Source organism: Hippichthys cyanospilos, chromosome 8 (genome assembly GCF_059441005.1).
Source record: "Hippichthys cyanospilos isolate Australia breed blue-spotted pipefish chromosome 8, RoL_Hcya_1.0, whole genome shotgun sequence".
Lineage (NCBI taxonomy): Eukaryota > Metazoa > Chordata > Actinopteri > Syngnathiformes > Syngnathidae > Hippichthys > Hippichthys cyanospilos.
This window is the reverse complement of record NC_142376.1, coordinates 15,358,767-15,379,210: the sequence shown is the minus strand read 5'-3', so window position 1 is coordinate 15,379,210 and position 20,444 is coordinate 15,358,767. Positions and strand designations below refer to the sequence as shown.

At 39.3% G+C, this 20,444-nt stretch overlaps 3 protein-coding genes across 4 annotated transcripts in view; 1 reads left to right on the top strand and 2 right to left on the bottom strand.

Annotated features, from left to right (window-relative positions):
• Positions 1 to 7,224, bottom strand: part of tacc2 (transforming, acidic coiled-coil containing protein 2) — a 54,305-nt gene extending 47,081 nt beyond the window's left edge. The window contains exons 1-2 of the mRNA XM_088422000.1: positions 6,883 to 7,224; positions 265 to 333 (exon numbers count right to left, since the gene is read on the bottom strand). Coding sequence (XP_088278126.1) covers positions 265 to 333; positions 6,883 to 6,993 — 180 coding nt within the window. The 5' untranslated portion in view covers positions 6,994 to 7,224. The remainder of the gene's footprint in view (positions 1 to 264; positions 334 to 6,882) is intronic.
• A 2,950-nt stretch (positions 7,225 to 10,174) lies between these two features.
• LOC148420296 (uncharacterized) lies at positions 10,175 to 13,208 on the top strand. The gene has a single exon (XM_088421515.1). The coding sequence runs from the start codon at positions 10,274 to 10,276 to the stop codon at positions 12,002 to 12,004; it is 1,731 nt and encodes a 576-aa protein (XP_088277641.1). The 5' UTR covers positions 10,175 to 10,273; the 3' UTR covers positions 12,005 to 13,208.
• Positions 12,776 to 20,370, bottom strand: unm_sa35587 (un-named sa35587). Of its 2 annotated transcripts, XM_088421517.1 has the most exons (7): positions 19,076 to 20,370; positions 18,817 to 18,931; positions 18,604 to 18,738; positions 18,186 to 18,248; positions 16,202 to 16,287; positions 15,005 to 15,139; positions 14,017 to 14,924 (listed from the first exon to the last, which is right to left on the bottom strand). In XM_088421517.1, the coding sequence occupies exons 1-7, from the start codon at positions 19,169 to 19,171 to the stop codon at positions 14,676 to 14,678; spliced, it is 879 nt and encodes a 292-aa protein (XP_088277643.1). In that variant the 5' UTR covers positions 19,172 to 20,370; the 3' UTR covers positions 14,017 to 14,675. The 2 variants fall into 2 exon arrangements, with proteins under 2 accessions (XP_088277642.1, XP_088277643.1); XM_088421516.1 differs by having other exon boundaries at positions 12,776 to 14,924; positions 18,604 to 18,931.
• Positions 20,371 to 20,444: the final 74 nt, after the last annotated feature.

The following is a 20,444-nucleotide window of genomic DNA, read 5'->3' as shown; positions in this document are numbered from 1 at the left end:
AATTAGTTGTGTGCTCAGGTTCCCAGAAACCTACCTGCAAATACAAAATGTACTACACTACTACACTATACAGTAATTTGCTATTATAAAAATATTGTGGTATTCCTAAAAAGAGAAATATGGACTAATGTCTGATATGATCATTTTACTTAGACTTTTATTCTGCAGATATTTTTGAGTGCTTAATCGGAAATGTGTATTTGTACAAGCAAAATAAGTTTCTTCACTCAACACAAAACAAACATCCACACTTTTAATCAGTACCTGTACAGGTTCGGTGCGATTTTCTTGGGGTGGAAACAGGACAACATGTTCAGGAGCGCCCTCTTCTGGCTGAAATTACAATTTTGATGGTTCAAGAATTTTGGGTGCTGACATTATTTGTACAAATAAAATAGCCAATATATTCCTTACCACACAATGTAAAATATAACTGTCTCTTGTCCTCGCCTATTTAAGAGGCCCATTTAATCTCATCAGTATAATCCAGAATTCCAAGAGAGGGGCTTGAGAGTCACATGCGAGTGTGTTTCTATTGCTTCAACTATACATCCTTCACAGTCAAACGAAACACAAATACAGGTGCACAAAAAATGACTTAGTCTTGTAAAAATAACACAAATTCATGATGTTGATGTTCCACATCAACAAAGGGTAAAAAGGGTAAAAGAAAACCTTTAAGACTTGATAACGGTAAGTGATATTTACTTGAAAAATCTAGTGAAATTTTGTTCACGCAGAAATTCAAAGTAATTTTTGCAAGGAGAGTTTGGAGTACATTTTACAAGTTTATTTCAAGATAAAAAGTTACTCAAACGGAGAGGAGCAAATTCACGAACCTTCATGTAGGCACAGTAGATGGCCGTTGAAGGTTTTAATTTTGTTCATTGAGTGACATTTTGTTTTTACTAAATTAGCAAAGTTTTCATGAAAAACTCTCCCTGTAAAGTCTACTTAGAATTTCAGAGTGAACAAAACTGCTATTTTTGCAATTACATACAGTATTACCGTTTTTCATGTGTATTTGAAATGTGGATATATTTAAATACTGTGGTAGTAGTAGCAATATTTGTATTAGCAGCATTTGCTGTGTTAAAATTAGTACCTTATTAGTTTTAGTAGTAATTCCTGAATTGTAGAAACTCAAGCCATTATCATTATGAAGAAATATTGATGTAATTATTTTGTAAACGAAAAAATTACCGGTAATCAAAATGATACATCTTTGACATTCGTCAAAGCAGGCAACTTTTGTTTGCCTTGAAAACAGGTTTGCACATCGTAGTATTTTCTCAGTCGATGTATTATATAGTCTATAATGTGGATAATACTTTAATTAGCAAGCTAGTTTTAACTTTTATAACTTGAATTAGTTGGCTTCAGTTCACAACTTTGTACTATCAAGTATTATGTAACTTAAATTCTTTTTACCTTATATTGTGTTAAGGCTTAAGTCGATTAATAGCAGGGGTGTGTCAACGAAGCTTGTACCGACGTTCGCTTCATGGGTAAAGACTTAGAAATCATGACGTGTGAAGCCACGATGGCCGGCTGGATCAAGTGACTGCTTCAGGAGGTGGTTCATTGGTTTGGCGTTTTAAATATGTTTTGAATGAATAAATCACTAGCACATAGTTGAGCAAAGCATTCTGGGATACCTTTCCACTGGCAAAGAGTTAGTTATTCCAGTAACCAATGGGCACATTGCAAGAGACAATCTTTGTCTGATTGACTCTTAGACAGGAAATCCAAATTAGACAGTAAGATTCAAACTCAGCAAAACCGTTGTTTTTACTTATAGTGTATATGTATTTTATCACATAAATGTTGTTTTATTAACATAAAAAAAATGAGTTTTAAAAAAAAGTCTCCAGGTTTGTTTTTTTTTTTTGTATGGTTGGTTTTGTTTGGTTGGGGATGCGTACAATGCCCACATCTGATTATTAGTAGTACTGTATTAAAATTAGTCCTGTAGTAGTTGTTTCTAGTATAATAATAGTGGTAATATTAGAGTAATAGAAGTAGTAGTACTATTGGAACTATTAAGAATAGTAGTATTCATCGTAGTAGTAGTCACAGGAGTGAATTGGTTCTCTGTGTACACAGTATATTAAAGTAGTAGTATAGTAGTATAGTAGTAACAGTAGTAACAGCAGTACTAGCAGTAGTAGAAGTAGCAATAGTCAAAGTAGTGTTTGTCTACCGATATTAGTATTAGTATCGGCATCGTTATTATTAGTTTTAGCATTGGTAATGCTAAAAGCATGACTGTAATTGTATCTTTTGCATGTCTCTTACCAAAGCCTCAGTCGTGCTACTTTCGTTTCCCATGTTTCATCAGGCCCAGCGGCACTTGGACCCTCCAGGCCTCACCAGGCTCAACAGAGACAAAATGTGTAGGCGAGCTGAGGTCCCTCAGAGAACGCCTTTTTTCACAGGATTAAAACAGCAGACAGAAAATGGTAAGTATGTATGAATGCATGTACAGTGCAGTATCTGTAATTTTAGAGATTAGGGAAATGTGACACAATACCAGTCTCTCAGGCCAAAGTACAACTTTAACTCTCAGCCGGAGGAGCATGTCTAATTACGGAATACGAAACTTACGTTTAGTAGTGCTCTTGTGCACTGCATTAAAAAATCCACTGCCTTAGGTAAGTGAATATGTTGCTGTTGTTGACAACCACATATAGTATGTATATGGATCATAGTGGCAGCCTTTACTAATATTTTGATTACCTTATTTAGCAAAATGAGCGGAGCTAAAAAAAACACCCCCATTAAACAAACATATTGTTAAACTAACACATTTATACATATATCAAAACTGAGCACATTTAGACTTTTATGCCCAAATGTATTCTGTCAGTATGCTGCATTGTAAATGTGCAGCCTCACTCATCCTGCAGGGAGGCTTGTTTGTGCATGACTATTGCCACTGAGAAGTGCGCATCACAATTAAAAAGCACTGACCTGAATATGCTGGATTTTATAAATAGATACGTCAGCTTTGTTCTCTTCTGTATGGCTGTTTTCCCCACAGTTTTGTAAGGGGTTTATCATCAAATTCTACCAAACCTATAATCTAAAAAAAAAAAATCCTTCAATAGTAATAATGCCGTATAATAATTGATGTAAAAATGAATAATAATGAATACATGTTTATGTTAAAACATCTTAAACTGTCATAACTGAGCATGCATGCAGATACCCCGCTTTGTTTGAATCTCATTATATGATATTTTTGGACTTTAGATGAGTGTATATAATTATTAATAGGAACATTACACAGTTATTATGTGTGTTTCGGGCTGTGTTTATTCTGTGGCGTGGCAACACATCTCCGCTCTAGCCTACTTGCTGTTTGGATGAAAGGGATGTAATTTCAGCCCTCACGCCGTAATTATGTGCGCACGTTAACGAGTGGTTGCATTTCAGAGCTTTCTGCCACAACAAAAAGCACAACAGTTAAAAATTCGATGATAAGGCGATAACACGAACTTCAAACGTGGAAACTCGTATCTCTCTATGCTACCTCTCCTTGAGCAACTCACTAAACACATTTATTTACGACAATATTTTCAGTAAATGTATGTAATATTAGATTTATCCCATAATTCTACAGAATAGTGATTCTTTAGCATGGCAGATTCTCATTACATAACACTAAAATGAACAATGCACACAAACTAGTCCAAACTTAGTTATTATCGCCTTTGACACAATCAAAAGTAAACCACAAAAACCAGAGCAGCAATTTGCTACTCACCGCCGCTAAGAAGAGAATTTTAAAGTCCCCTTGCTCAAGCTCCTCCAGTGTGTTTACTGTCTGACTAAAGTTCTGCCGTCTCCTGCGTGGAGCCTCAGTTTCTCTGATGCTATTTTTGCATCGCACGTGGGGTGAGCAGGTGGGGAACAGACATTAACGGGGGTTGATAGGTGCCCCGAGGTGAATGCTGGACAGCGGAACGAGTGAGGAGAGGAAGCAAGGCAGAACTGGAGGGAGGAGACGGAATTGGAGCTGGAGAGGCCATAACTGCTCAGAGTGAAAGTGAGAGGTCGTCCTGCTTACTCACACTTGGATACATCCCAGTTTGAGTTTAGGTGTTTGCACTTTAGTCTCATTCAGACACAGATAGCAGAGCACAAAGTCTTGAGACACACCTAATTGTAACAATGCAAATGCACCAAAGGGATTTTTCATTCTTTGGGGAAGTAAGAAAGAGGGAAAGTCTTCAATACATGGAGAATTTTTTCACACTGGGGGTATTTTTGCACAATCATGTTTCGTTCTAGAAGAGTTTTACTGCCGTCTAAGAGCCCTGATTTCAACGCAACCAAACACGTTTCTCATTGAATACCGTATTTTTCAGACGATAAGCCGCAACTTTTTACTCATCATTTGAGACCTTTGGTTTATAGTTCAGTGCAGCTTATTTGCTGTTTGTTTTTCTTTTTTGCTGGCCAGCAGGAGACACTCAACTGGAAAAGCATACTGTATGTGTGTATCTTTTCAAGGTTTCAACTAAAGTAAAAATTATGAAATGGAACGGAAAATATGAGAATCAATGGCTGTGTTCAAAAAGCATTTTAAAAATCTATTATTAAAAATCTAAAAAGTATGTCTGAATTGCATAACTTCTTGTATAAAACTGACGGGAATTATGTATATATATATATATATATATATATATATATATATATATATATATATATATATATATATATATATATATATATATATATATATATATATATATATATATATACAGTATATGAATGATGTGAAATGTGTTTAAATGATAAAAAATCAATCAAATAAAGGAAGGCAGAAGAAAACGCTATCGAAGTGTTGATTGGGTTTGAACAGCTATTTAACTCTGCAGTATTTTGTAGGTGTTTTGTTAAAATAATTGACCTATTCATGCATTTTCTATAAATATGTTAGTGCTAAACATGCAGGCATGTTCCGTCTGTTGAAGATAGGATACTGCTGTAAGCAGACAATTAAAAAAGAAAAAAAAAATACAAATTAAAGAAAAACTTCCAGATATCATCTGTATGCATGAATATCTGATGTTATGACCTGTGGCTTATCCGTGACAAAAATTGTCTTCTTGCTCAATTTTTGATGCTGCGGTTTATATACCGATGCGGCTTATAGACCGGAAAATACAGTGCAACAGAAAATGTGAGTTAGGCGCTCACTCTCACCCAACAACATTGCCCTAAAAAAAAGTTTGTAAAGACACATTCCAAAACATTGCAGCAAATCTTCCAATAGAAAACAAAATCGGTATAGCAATCAAGAAGTGGAGTGGAAGAGTGATCGGTGTAGTCCCTAAGGTAAAAAATTGTGATACAAGTGGAAGTCCATTCACCATTTGAAAACAGTTACTTTCTTTCGGAATGTAACTTAGAGTTGGGTTTTGATTCAGGTTTCCAAAATGATTTTGATTTGATTCAATTCCTTTACCTGTGATTTGAGTTTTGATTCCATTTCAAATTTGATGCAGTACCAGCGTTTCTTTCGCATAAGTCATTCTCAGTAGAACGGATGCTGTAATTAGTACAAACCTCTTGCCCCACCTAGGTGCATTCGTAAAACTATGAATACTGTATTTACATGAAGTTAAATTGTATGTGGATGAAATACCGTATGTATGCTGAAAAACCTGTGGTGCATTGAGTCAATTTTATTTTGTCAAGTGGTTGCAGACAAAACTATTTGGAAACAGATACATTTTTAAAACAGACTACTTATCTACTTAGTAAAAATACCTGAGTCAAAATGACCCACAAATATTACTGCTGATTCTGTTTCCAAAACCTTTGGATATTTACACATGACCCTGGGTCAAACTGACCCTGAGACAGTATTACACACATAGCACTAGTTAAAACAAAATATTGGATTTGAAATATACACATTTCAGACACATTTGGGTGATGATATACGCCCCTTCACTAAATGTCACAAACAACTTTTAAATTCCTGTTGACGAGTAAATGTAAACAAAAAAGCAAGTTCCCCAAATATTCCAATTAGTCCTTCAAGGCTGTTAAAAGTAATATGATTGATTTATGCTTTCATCAACTAATATCAGATTTTCAAAAGAAATTTGACTTAAATTGATTGACATTTCAAACCTATTCCCACATCTTTGTTTCATACAATATACTGTACAGTACTAGACATTCGAGGAGTATGTAGTAGATTCCTAACCACTGTCAAAGATCATCAGGTGTGCCACATTGTTTACTTCCAATAACATATTCTATCAATGCAGGCCACAAATAAAAACAGACAAAACAATTACCGGTCAATCTTCTTACATTAGATTGCAGAAGTTACAAGTCCTTTGTGCCCGCCTGATGTTATTCACACAATCAAATGATACTTTGTAACGTGCCCCGATTTGACTCCTCCCCCTTTCATTCGGCAGTAATGTATCTCGTACCTGTGGCTCTCCCGACATGCAAATATTCATATTTCTATCTTCTTCCTCCTGGTACGTAGCTGGCAAAAGTGTCAAGGTGTGACAGTATGGACAAAGCGGACCATACAATTGTGAGCCACAAATCTTGCCTTCATTATATTGTCTTCATCAAAAAGTCCACATATCTTCAGAACAGAACTTGAATTTTATTGACAAAATGATTGGTCATTTTTAAGAAAGTCTTTTCTCCAATTGCCTTATGAGATATACCACCATAGCATCTGAGCCCTCTGGCTTCCCTTTTTCCTAACATTCTCTCTGCTTCACTGAAACAGACGATGCTCTTACCCCATCACAACAATACTATTTTTGCCTTTAGAACGATAACGATAAATTCTCTCCCAGATACTGATGCGACACAGCAGCAAACATCGCCACTTACCTGTCTTGGTGAAATTCCGATGCAGCCCCCCATCCTGTATTCCATGTCCTCCTCTGGTGAGGTGACTCTGGCACTACAAGGCTTGCAGAGCACCTTCCTGCAGAACTGCATCCTCGTCGCTCAGCCACAGCATCGCAGAGGCAGCAAGAGCTTTGAAAACGTGCGCGTCTGAGTGACTAATCGATGCGCTGCCCTGCATTGCCTTTGGTGCATCTTTGATATTCGTTCAAGCCATCGTTATATAAAGATCGACATTATATAAGGAATCCTGCCTAATGAAAGGTGCGGGAGATGTGAAGCGATGCTTTCCAGCTATGGCTGCAGCTCAACCTCAAATCAGTGGCAGAGAGGCACGAGAAGGAATGGATTTGGAGGGAAATACACAAGAAGGGAGGGGGGGGGGGGGGGGGGGGGTTGCGAGGCAGAAAGAAGGGTGCCTGTGCCTTTAAATGCCCCAGGAGGCAGCAAGAATGATTGCAGTACATGGTCAGAGAGCATTAGAAGTGTAGTTGAGAAGAGCCACCACCATGCCGTAGGAGTTTATTATATTTATATCTGGTTACAAATCATTAAAAGCATTGTACATAAAGCATATACAGTACGTACTGTACTGTACACACTACACACGTGCAGTATATTTGAGATTAGAGATGGGTCATTGTCATATGATACATATACTGACGAAAGAATTTTTAATTCAATTTGCCTGCATTATCTGCAGTTATGATTCTGTTTAATAAATCAAATGTAACCAGTGTCTTCATTGAACCAAGCAAATGGAGCCGAACAGTCACATAGCCGTACAGTCTTCACTGTCACAGCGCTTCACTTTTCCCCTATAGTCATGTTACAGCCGTCCTGCTTAAAAAAAAGAACTGCCCCACTCTGAGGTCAAGAGCGCTCTGGAGCAGGTTTTTCATCCAGGATATCTCTGTGTATTGCTGCATTAATTTGTCCTTATTTCCTGACTTGTCTGCCAGTTTCTGCTGCTGAAAACATCCCCATAGCATGCTGCTGCCACCACATGCTTCACTGTAAGGATGGTGTTGGAGCTGGGATGATTTCCTCCAAACACGATGCCTGGCATTCACACCAAATTCAGTTCAATCTTTGTCTTATCAGACTAAAGCATTTTGTTTCTCAGGGTCTGAGAGTCATTCAAGTGCCTTTTGACAAATTCCAGATGGGCTGCCATGCTTTTTTTTCCAAGGGGTGGCTTTTAGCTGACCATTTTACCTACATCGCAAGTGGACTTCAATTAAGCTGTTGAAACATCAAAATCAAATCTTTTCTTTACATTGTCATAATGAAGTATTGTTTTAGGTCATTATTGTAGCAAACGTATTTACAAATGTGTATTTCATTCCACAAATGTGTAAAAAAAAAAAAAAATTCGTTCTCGTAAAAAAAAAGTCACAAACGTGTAAGAGTCACAAATGCGCAACGAGTATCGACAAATGTGTAATGAGAGTCACAAATGTGGATGTTGATTTGTGTGCGTTAACGCAGTTGAATGCGTGTATACCGTAGATCCTTCATTAGGGGGCGCTGTAAACACTGGACCTTCTGATCTGATCGGGTGTATTCATACATATGACTTGGTATGACCAGTAGGGGACACTAGTAGTACCATATAAAATACAGTACCAAAATTGGTAGCAGTGATATTGACAAAGCAATCGAACATGTTCGTTTGTATTTTGTTTTTCTTTTTAAAAAAAAAGTATTTGTTTAATATTCTTTACAATGGAAACCACATGAGAATGGAAATTACAAGAAATTGTTAACACAATGACAAAATTGAGGAGAAAAATGGATAAAGTTTCCCCACACCAGTTTATGAGAGAGCGTTTACGGCAAAATACAAACTTACAAAGGACTCGCACTGACGATTGGCACATCTGCACCGAAAAAGGGCAAAACAAAATAAAATAAATAATTATAAATAGAAATGTAAAAAATCTGTACATGCACAAGCACGCTCTTTTTCATGCCCTGACCAATTTCATCACAGAATGGCAATGAAAAATCATTCTGAATTCACAGCACACCGCAGGACAAATAGTTAAAAAAAAAAAAGAAAAAAGATAATGTTGACGAAAAAAAGTAAATAGCTTTAAATGATCTCAACCCACATACAGTGGAAGGTGGTCATTGCCTTAAAGCAGCCCTTTAACTCATTTGAGTTTCAATCATCTTCTCCAACCCAGTTATTTAGCCAGTGGAGACTCATGACGGACACCTGTCAAACAAAGAAAAAATATGCCATAAAATGATGAGGAATGAATTGCTTTTTCGCTTCAAATGCAAAAAGGGGTGGAAGATGTAAATCCGTGGCTAGGAAACTCCAATTTCTTGACCTCCAGGACGCATTTGCTGAGCAATAGAGGGCGCGCTAAATAATCATTTGCAGTGCTATTTGAACACCCAGAGACTCGCACAAGTCTTACTGATGTTGTTTGCCTTGCCATGGCAACTACAAGTGTTCCAATCCAAATCACCTCCAGCTGCTAGCATTTGCAAAAGGCAAGTAGTTTTGTTTTTTTGTTTGTTTCTTTTGGTTTTACATTGACGATAGTTTATAAAGTGCATTCATTAAATCTACAATCATGTAGTACATCAATTGTATTGTGTTTTTCGTGTAAATCACTGCATTTAAGGGTTTAACAGGGTTCTTTTTTAATTTCATTTAAAAAAACTGATATTTGGTCGGATTTTTTCAAATTTCATGTAGCATGGCTATAAAGTTTTTAAATTCAAACAAAATATGGTATTACAAATATAACTTTGGTCTATGTACTTAATGAAGTCTTCGATCACATTATGCAGTATGGTAGGATTCAGTTAGAAAGGCAGTGGCAGATCGGACTTTTTGCAAAGAGGTATTTATCCCAAAAGTCCGAATCTGCCACTGTTTTTCCAACTTGACTTCAATGTAAGCTACCGTGTTTAAGAGCAGGTTAAATTAAATAAACCAATAAAGTTGTTACTCCTCAAGGAAAAATACAACGTGTATTTTAGTGATGATAGCATAATAATAGTTTAAATATCTTCAGATTGTCAGTTACTTCGTTTTTTTTAATTATTTTTTTCAAACGGGAAACACTTGGTCATTGTACATGTATCAGAAGTTACTTTTCATTGTTGTAATGAAATGTAGCAATATAGGGGGAAGTTGTCACATTCCTTACATTTTTTTACTGCTGAGTAAAAATAATCATAGGAAACTGAATTTCTTTGTCGTTTTATCTAGGCGGATAGGGTTAATGGACTGGTCACATGGACAAGCTAATCCTTTCATGACCCCGTGACGCTGAAGAACCAGCAGAGCTGTAGTCCACTTGAGTCCCTTGTGCACCTTTGTTGTCAGATAATGTAAGTTTGTTTCGTTATGGGGGAGATGAGGTCATCTTCTCCTCCACCTCACTTGGATCTGAACAACTTTGAGTCTGCTGATGCAGAAAAGAGCAGGTATGTTTTAACAAGCCCTCGCTCCTTGGAGTCTTGCGCACGACTCGGGATCAAACCTGTTGCACTTCTGATGAAATCGCTGAATGATTTTTTGTCTGAGAAGTGTGACTTGCCATTGGAGGCAGTGAAAGTGATGCACGAATCCTATGAAAAGAAGAGGAGGACACTTTTGCACAAGTGCCGAGATGAGAGGGAGAGGATTATCCAGCAGGCTGCCAGGTGGCCGAGCAATAAGAAAGCCTCAAGCCCGGAAACAAGACATGACATCGCTGTCGATGAGATAATGGATCCAGTTCCATACGCAGAGCTGTGTATTACGGACAAACGTGTGGGTAAAACATCCTGTTCTGCTGCAGGAGAGCCAGACAGAAACACAATCTGCAGCCTTGGTGACCTCAGACACTCTCCAGCTATCCAGAAGAAACTACAAAAGCTCACTGAAGACATAAGAAGGGAAATGTGTGTCCCAATATCACAGACAGACTGCAAAATTGCAGCTCTCATGCTGGTGAAGCACCAGGAAGAAGAGGACCGTCTCAGTCACAGGCAGCGGAAGGACGAGGAGCGGGAGGAAGCCCGCGGACAGGAGGAGGCCCGGCAGGTGCAGGCGGAGAAAAGGAGGACGCAGAAGCTGATGGTAAGTGTGCAACGCTGGCACGAGGAGCTGGAGGCGCGCAGGAAACTGAGAGCGCATCGGGAAGAAGAAAGAGCAGGACAGCTCAAGAGGGAGGTGATGCTGCAAGAAGAGCGCTGGAAGAGGCTGAAGGAGCAGGTGGAGGCGCAGCGTAGAAGACAGATGACAGCTGCACAGAAGGATGCACGGGGGAGGAAATTCTGTCAGGAAAAAGTACTGAGAGAAATGGAGGAGCTGGACAAACGGCAGCGAGACAAGGAGAGGCAAGGGGCTGCGGAGAGGGAACAGCGAGCAAGGAGGAGCAAATTGCACCTAGAGAAGAAAGAGAAGAAGCGTCTCCGGGAGGAAAACAGAAGGGAGCTGCTGCACCACATTCTCCTGAAACACCAAGTGGCGAAAGAGGCGGAGGATGAGGAGTCACGTTTGAAGGATGCACTGGAGAAGAAGATGCAGCGTTCTTGTGAGAAACGTGCTCGTGATGCGGAGGCCCGACTGGTGGCGCTCCAGAGACGTGCAGCCCAGGATGAGAAGCAGATGCTGCGGACTCAACTCAGAGCCAAACTCCAGAACATCCAGCAGCTCACGCACAAACATCTCCTGCTCAGGATGAGTCAGCAGCGCACACAGAAAGCCGCCGAGTACACGTGGGCCCAGCAGAGGCGTCGAGCCCAGCAAACGCATCAGCACAACAAGCTCAGGCAACTACGTCACAATCGACTACGAGAAAGCCTGCAAAGAGAGGAGGAGGCGTTGCGGAAGGTCAGGGAGAGTAACGTGGCCGTGAAGGAGCGAAAGTGCGAGCGGCTGCTTCAGGATCGGGAGCACGTCCGGGAGAAGGCGCACAAGCAGGCCCTGGCGTCATTTCACTTGAGGGAGCGAGTCAGGCAGCAGACTCAGAGTCGCTCGTTCCTTCAGATGGCTCAGGAAGCTCAGCTGGCCGCCTCCATCAGCCGCATGAGCCTCGGGAATCGCCATCACCGGGAAGCTCTTCAAACAAGCGTCTTCTCAGTTTGCTAAAACAAATTCCAATGTTAAAATCAGATCGCTATAGATGGGAGTATGCCTTGGAAAACTTTTCCAAAAATACCAGGGGAACCCTTTTTTTCTAGCCAGGGTCAAAAGTGGGCTGTTTTTCACTCTAGTAAGTGGTTCGCAAACTTTTAATCAATACTGTACTGTCTGTGATTTTTTTTTCAGCTAAGTACACTCTAACCAGCGCAACACACGAGTTACTTCATATTCCGATTCATTTGCTCTCAATGTGAAAAAAATATTGATCCTAGTTACCAACGTCCGTGTGGGGAAAAAAGGCAGTTGAAAACAGCATGAAATTGGATCTGCTGATACCTGTAAAGCAGGGGTCACCAACCTTTTTGAAACCGAGAGCTACTTCATTGGTACTGAGTAATATGAACGGCTACCACTTTATGTGAAGACCCTAATCATGTTATTGATACTGTATTTCACAATAATTAGGAAACAGCTGTAGTAAATATGTAAATTAAGTATACAGTAATAGGTAACGTACATGTCATATATGCATAATCATTAGTAAAATTCCTAGAAAATCACAATGTTCTATCACATTGGTAACCCCTGCTGTAAAAGCTGCCAAAATCTGTTATACCCCCTGAAGTGCCCTCATGTACCCCCAGAGGTAACTCCATTTCATAATTGCTGCTCTAGTACATTTATTCATAGTCCGCTGCTAATCATTTGGGTCTGACAGTTTTGTTGCTACATAAAATGACGTGGCACATTAAAAATGTGTTTCCAGAAACTGTCAACTTGTTTGCTGGTTTGATGTCTGTTTGATCACTTTCTATCTACATGGTGGAATTGTACAAACTGACAACATTCTGACAGGAGGACCTTACAAAATGATTCATGGGGAAATGTACAATTTGGTTTGCATCATTAAATTCGCAACGTGGCATGATTTAAAAAATAATTAAAAAAACAAAAATGAAAATCGTTCAAACTGCAAATTGTGTTTTGAAAAGCTCCACTTCAACCTGAGTACAACACAGAAATAAAATGTGAAAATCACATGAAGCATTCTGGAGAAACTGGACCTGAACTGGACTTGAAAGTCTGGTCAAAAAACACTTTCAAATTAGAGTAAATTGGTATCATTTGAATTTAAATTATTTTTCACTACCCGCTTCTTTTATTGGTGTCCAAGTTTCAGTTAAAAATAAAGTTTCAGTTAATGCTTTTGTATAGAACACCTGTTTTGTACAAAACACCCTAGAAAGCAACGTTAAGTTGGTCCTTTTTTGACCCGTGATTGGTTGATTCGAGCAAACTGTTGACTCAAAGCGTAAATGTGTGTATATAGTGGTTGATTTTTTTTTTTTTTTTTTAGTTTGTGGAATAATGATCCTTTTTGCGCCATTTTCAGCAGTAAAATCTCCATCTTTTGTCCACAAGAAGACCATTACAGTACCTCATTATTTTGCATGTACCGATATTCCCTTAAAAATACATTTAGCCGCTTGCTGACGACTGTTGAGCACATGTTTTCCTGGGTTTGGGCGCGGCATTTGCAAGTTGAGTCATGATTGGTTGTTACCCAAGCACGTGGGGGGAAATTTTCAGTCAACATTTTCAGTCATTTACATTATTGATTTGAATATCGTGTTTTGACTAGTGAAGCCAAGCGGAGGATTAATGACATTTGCAATTATGCAGTTGGTCTGCACAGTATATCGATCTGAAAATGAAATAGTATGGCAAGATGAAGAAACCTCACGTTGTTCTAGCATACTTCAGTCTTCGCATGCCAACACAAAACTGTACTACATTGTCCAAACTTTCAAATTCAAAGTCATAAGGTTTAAAGCATCAAAGGTTCATTCCAATTTGGCTGCTGGGTGAGACACCACGGTCTTAACGCCCACCATAACCTTTGTGACGTTTCCATGTTTTTCCACTGGTGAGTTTTGCAGAACATGCCTGTAAGTCTACCTGCAATCCATCAGAAAAATGTGCCAACTCAGCCTCTGTCTTAATGAGGACAAATGCTATACGAAACAAATGAAGGTGCAGTTTATTTATCACTCAAGCCATGGCGTTTTGTAGTGTACTATTATCAAGTAGGGAGAAAAACTTGATTTTAGGATAATACTTTCCTGTCAAGGTTTTTGCCGTGATTAGCCACAAAATGTGGAAACCGTACATTAAACCATGTTGTATTTGCTGTCCCTTCTTTCCAAATGCTAATTCACAACAATCACTAGACCCAAAGGCAAGTTTCTCTAAAACCAAATTAACAAGGATAAATTTTCTCCCAAGATAATTACCAACAAACAAGGTACTGTAATACATTCTGAATGTTTTGCTTGTACAGTTCTGAAAAATTGGTGAGGTTATGGACAGAAAACGTCATAGCAGTGGCTCAAAACACTCACAGTGGTGTTTTTATATATACTGAATTAAAATTTAAAAAAAAAAAGGTACCTGGCACATAGCAAAAATCGTCTGTCATTCATTGCCGCTACCTGGTGGGTCACGGACCCATTTGGACCCTGAATGAAATCATCACTGTGACCTGCATCCAGATTGTTCTTTTTTTATGCTTCTACTGTGTAGTCTTCATTTCACTTCTCTCCTCGGCGTGGCAGTTTAACTGTGCATTCACATTCCCAGTGAACCGCAATTTCTAGTTTTGACTGCCAAGTCCTTCTCAGTCATCGTGAAGCCCCAGAGCCAGCAGCACGGGAAGCCCCACTCCGACAACAAAAGTGGCGCTCTCCTGAAGGCCCAAGTGGTTCTGCGGCCGGCGGTGGGCCGATTGTTGCCCCGCGCGACCGTGGCGGTTACTGCTGATGATGTCGGGAAGAACGTGCACTGTGGCCACAAAAAGGAAGGTGCCCCCTGAAAAAAGCATGCCGACTCCTGTTGCGCCAAGCTGGTTCTGGGATGACGAGCAAGTCTGCAGAAACAAAGACATTCCCAATTAGTATAGGAGCCCGGTATTACATTTCAGCGGATAACTGGTTTGTGCTGTCTTACCGCGTGTAGTATGAAGTAGGTAACAATGGCAACAATTGGTGCTGCGGCTGAAAAGGCCAACAAATGTCCTTGGATGGACTTATTTTCCAGTCCCGCGTGCATCAGAAAGGCAACTAAACCAAAAGCTGCCGGAGCCTAGCAGACAAAGACGAAATACTTTTACAGGTTGGATTCTCACTTATGCCATTCAAGTGAAACAAGGCTGATTTGGCACAATTTGGCTAATTCATAAAAATAAAAAAAACTCCAGTATGTACCTATTCAACCCATAACTTGACACACTAGTGAAATGCATTGGGGGGGAGCAAATGATGGTTTCCATCCATTTTCTTTAGCCGTTTATCCTCACTAGTGTCACGAGGCAGGGGACAACCTGGACAGGTTTCCAGCCAATCACAGAGCACACAGAGACAAACAACCATTCACAATCACACCTAAGGCCAATTTGGAGTGTCCAATAAGGGGACAACATGCAAACTCCACACAGGAAGGCCGGATCAAGTTTGAATTGAACCCGGGACATCTGAACTGTGAGGCAGACATACTAACCGGTGCTAACCAATGCTATTTTTTTTTCTTTTTATTCATCATCTGATTAATTGGTAATCTGTATTTTTTTCTGCCAAATATCAGCATTGGCCAAAAAAAAAAAAAAATCCTTATCAGTCGGGTTGGGTTCATATGTTCATATTGGACATACAGTATGTCACTTGAAAATGTATAATAAAATAGCCAAAGAAACTGTATACAGTCATTATTTTGAAATTGGGCACTTGATCTTGCAATGTAAACACAGCTTTGTGTGCTGCTTCAGAATGTCAGAGTTCTTTGTTATGCAGCATTCCAGAGACCTGGGAAGTTGTAAATTTCTATTTCTGACAAGGAAGTGCCTGCTCTCAAACTCAAGGAAAGTCGATATACCCTGACTGCCGCAAGATATAGAAAACATACAGAACAATGGCAATCCACAAACATGCAACCATTTACCAATTTTGCATGCAACTATATTATTTTTTTTTGATACAGTATTTGGGAACATGATTAAGATTACCAATAAAAATATCCAGTTTGACAGTTCTCCTCAAAGTAAATGATCAGCCAATTATTTTTTGTTTAACACATTTCAGAGTATGACCCTTTGCGCTTCAGTTTTCCCAAGAGCCTTGAATGCAGCAGAATTCATGATAACATTCTCACCTTATGTAGAATTACAGCTAAAAAGATGATAACTTGCACTGTGACCTGGCCTGTGGCTACCACCGCACCCAGAGCGAATCCATCAGCTATTTGCAAAAGCAAAACACAAACAGGTCACAACAACAAGCGCTAGTCCGTGTATAGGGTATTTCCAGGCCAAATCACACACTCATTTTGACTTTGAGCAAAGGTGGTGTACTTGTTGATAGTGATGGTGAAACAATAAGTCTAACATTTCTGGTCAATTGGCGTAGGAGTTTGGGAGCTACAGCCCACTGAGTTTTGACATTGTCAAAAACGGGCCTGGCTTCCTTCATTTGAATCCTTCTATCTCAGCAATTACAGGGTTAGTCTTCACAAATGAGGTATCCTTGAAAGGGAATTCAACAAGGATTCTGGATTAGCAATGGTTTAGAAGGTTGGCATATTTTAGTCATTTGACTTTTATAATCATTTCACCTTGAAATCAAACTTGTGGATCATGTGACATTGACAAAGTTTTTCATGAAAAATAATCTCTCACATGTTCTTTAAAATATATAAAGGTTTCGGGGCCTTTTTTATTTGTTAAGCAACAAAACGGAGCTATAGCTTCCAGAACCTTGCTTTGACTGACCTAAAGTTTTAGATTTAGTGTGCACTATCAAAAAGCACACTATGTTTTATCACACTAACGATTGGCTTGATTAAATCCATCGTGTAATTCGGGCATGGAATGGCTTCTATAGTTTAGGAGCTCTGACTTTTCTCTTCATGTGTATAAATGGGGATAATTTACATGATAACCACTCCCAGACAGTTTCTCATCCCTTGGCAGCTCAGCCGGGCAGAAAATTCACCAAATTCAAGTGATGATTTGAAACACGAAGTCATAAGCTGAGGGTAGACAAAGCCACATTTGTAAGGCTGGATGCACTCATCAGCATTAACCCATACGTGATAATTTGCTGAGGTTGTTGATGAGCCAAGGGTAGGGCAGGTATTTGTTTCTGGCGACGTGTCACTTTCCACACAAGGATCAACATTCTGACTGCCAAGAGTAATTTGACGGCTGTGAAGTGCTGTTTTCAGGCGAAAATATAACCCATGCTGCCTTTGTGAGGGGCAAGGTCAAACCTTTTCAGTGTCAAAGGTAGTAAGAGACTATTTGAACGCCATGGTCAGCATCTCTAACCTATACTCACAGAGTAGCAATTTAAGCAAATAATAAATAAGGTAAATACAGGGTGACCCAAAAAAAACATCTTTGAATTGCGCGTTACAAAACATGAGCAAGTGGTAACACGGCAAGAAAGTGACCTTGAACAAGTAAATACTTTGCCATTTTAGTAGCCATGAAACACTGGAACGGACAACAGCGTGCATTTGCCATAAACATGTTTCATAAAAACAGTGATAGTTCGACAGCTGCGCAAAGGGAGTTCCGACGGAGCCCATGGTGTTAAATCTGTAATTCTAAAATGTTTTAAAGAAAAATGTTAACTCTAAGTTTAGTTTTCTACTGCGTATTTCAAGAATGTATTTGTGCAAGAGGACGCTGTCTACAGAATGTATTTTTTTTAATGAAAGGTTAGTCATTTACTCTTAAATGGCATGTTTCAAGGTTTCAATTACTCTAACTAAGATGTTTTTTTCCATCACTCTTAGTTTTATAATACTGTACTGTTAAAAAGTTCCCATTTTTTGGGTCACCCTGTAAGTACATAGTAAATACAGCAACTGATTTGTCCAAACTACAATAAAACATTGTATGCCAGAGCTGCCATAAACCCTGTAATGTTTTACTACGAACACTTTTGGCTTCCAGCTCAACATTTGATCACTCTCTATGGCAATGCTTTCGTAGGAGGGGGAGCACACGTGGTGAGTCACATGAAGTCTGCCTGCCGTTGTGGATGTCCCTTTGCCCCAGTGTACTGAAATGTTGTGTGTGCTGCAAGCAAACATCCTAGTAGGAGTGGAATTAATATTAGTATTACTGTACCTGCAGCATGAATAACCAGCCCCAGTGTGGCTGTGATGGCATCACTGTTGGGGTTCATTTTACCTAAAATGACAGAAGACATTTAACACCACTATGTGCACAATGGCCTACATTGAATGTTTCTTCAAATGAAATCTGCTAATAATTGCTCAAGAGTCTATCTTCATTTCAATGATGTAATGGACAGTAGATAAGCAATATTGAAAGTGGTTTCTTTATACACTCAGATTTCAATTTTGATTCTGGGCAAGCTAGCTGCTCCACAAAATCAGCATTTTTACATCCTATGATCGGTTGGCCATGTTTGATTAAGGTCTACATCAGCTATTGTATTATAATGTAATTGAAGACCCAGGTAACAAAAGCATGGGCCGTCACTGGATTCTACCAAATGAATGCAAATACCTTGTCCACTTACCGCACGCGGGAAAGTAACTCGCCATTTGATCCACAACAAACATGAAAGTGAAGCCGATCGTCAAAGCCACACCGATCCACAGCTGAGGTGAGGGGGCTCTTTCTCTCAAGGTTTCATTCAGAGCAGATACAGATGCTGCAAGGAGGATAGCAAAACGTGGCCAGCATAAACATATGCGTGACAATAGATAACATGTAATGATATGATAAAAACCGTTCTGATGTGTCCAGGACTGTTGAATTAAGCCCACTCCTTCAGGTATGGTGATGGCTAGGGCTGTTCCACACAAGAAGCCTGCACCCAGGATGGAGACATAGTGCAGACTTCTCTGGAACGCACACCAAACACCGATTTAACTTTACAACTATGAAAAGCCACATTTCTACCACCAAATGGCCATATACGGACACAAGTCGACGCTCATTTATTCTGATCACGGAAAATGTCGCAGTGTTGTAACGGAACCACTCACCTCCGAAAGTCGAAACAACAGAGGGATAAATCCGAGGAGGAAACTACCGACAAACATTGCTGCTGATATTAAAGAAATGCTCAAACCCCCGTCCATTTCGTCGACTTGGTCTGAAGAGTGATTTTTTTTTTCCAAAGTCACGACTAGTGTCGTAGGTATTTTTCATGCCTCATTAAACGTGGAGGTGCGCGTCTATGTGGTCAACATGTTATAAAACATGATCTTCCATTCCGGTCTTCCACGTCGAGCCTTCTCTGTAACGACCAACTACACTGCCGAGCCGGTTGCGCTAGCAGGGAAAAGAAAGGACTACGCAGGCGCAGTGTTTTTGTTTTTGTTGTTAATTTTTTTTTTTTAACGCTTGAGAGAATACGCCTTAAAATGCAAGGACATTTGAATACGCTATCATCTTACACCAGTTAAGCCACTGGAACGACTGTTTTCCTCAGCGCAAACATGTTTTGCTTATCTATGTGGTTTTTGCATGGTCTGATACTGTCTCGTTTCTCTCCCATCCAATAGTAGTTGTGCTCAAAATACAGTGAAAAAGTTACTGTAGTCCGCAAAATAATTTTTGGGGAAAAAAAATTCAACAGGACAGATCAGTACCTTCATCGTATCATCACAGAGATACTGTTTTATAAAAATACGGCCTTATAATTTTTTATTTTATTTTTTTTAAACCTTTGAATGAGAAACGGCTGCAATTTTCTTGACTGGGTAGCAGCACGAATGGAGTTATGCGGTAAATGACCCGACAACAATAAATCGGGGAAATCAACAATGTTTTAAACCAACACGTATTTGCGATATTTATATTAGTGTTGCATTTTAATTTAGTGGACAAAATGAAAGAGAACCAGATATCCCTTCATTATAGTTACTTGAAACTACAGAGAGGCCAATTAATCAAGACTGCATTTCAGTCTGACATGTAAAAGAAATACTGTATTTAAAAAGAAACTTTAAACAATAATGACAATAATGATGACATACCACATACCCAACTTATGTTGTTGTCAGAGCCCCGGCTTCTGTTTAAATGAGGTGGTATAACCTCAGTATTCATGGCAAAGCATTGACCACGTTTTATTTTTCCCCACAACAAAGGGCCGAAAAAAAAAAAAAGATTGGTTCAATCAGTTCGGGAGGACAATGAGTACAAATGAATGTAATTGTAGTACTGTTAAGTTTGGCATCTCCTACAAAGGTTTCTCTCTAATAAAAAAGGAATCAATAGTTTCACAGCATATTTTATAGTCAAACGACTTGACTGTGTGTGGTTCAATGCACGTGCATCTTTTTGAACAAAGATTCTGCAATCCGGTTTTTGTAACGCCTCACAGAACGTGCTCCTTAACCCTACACC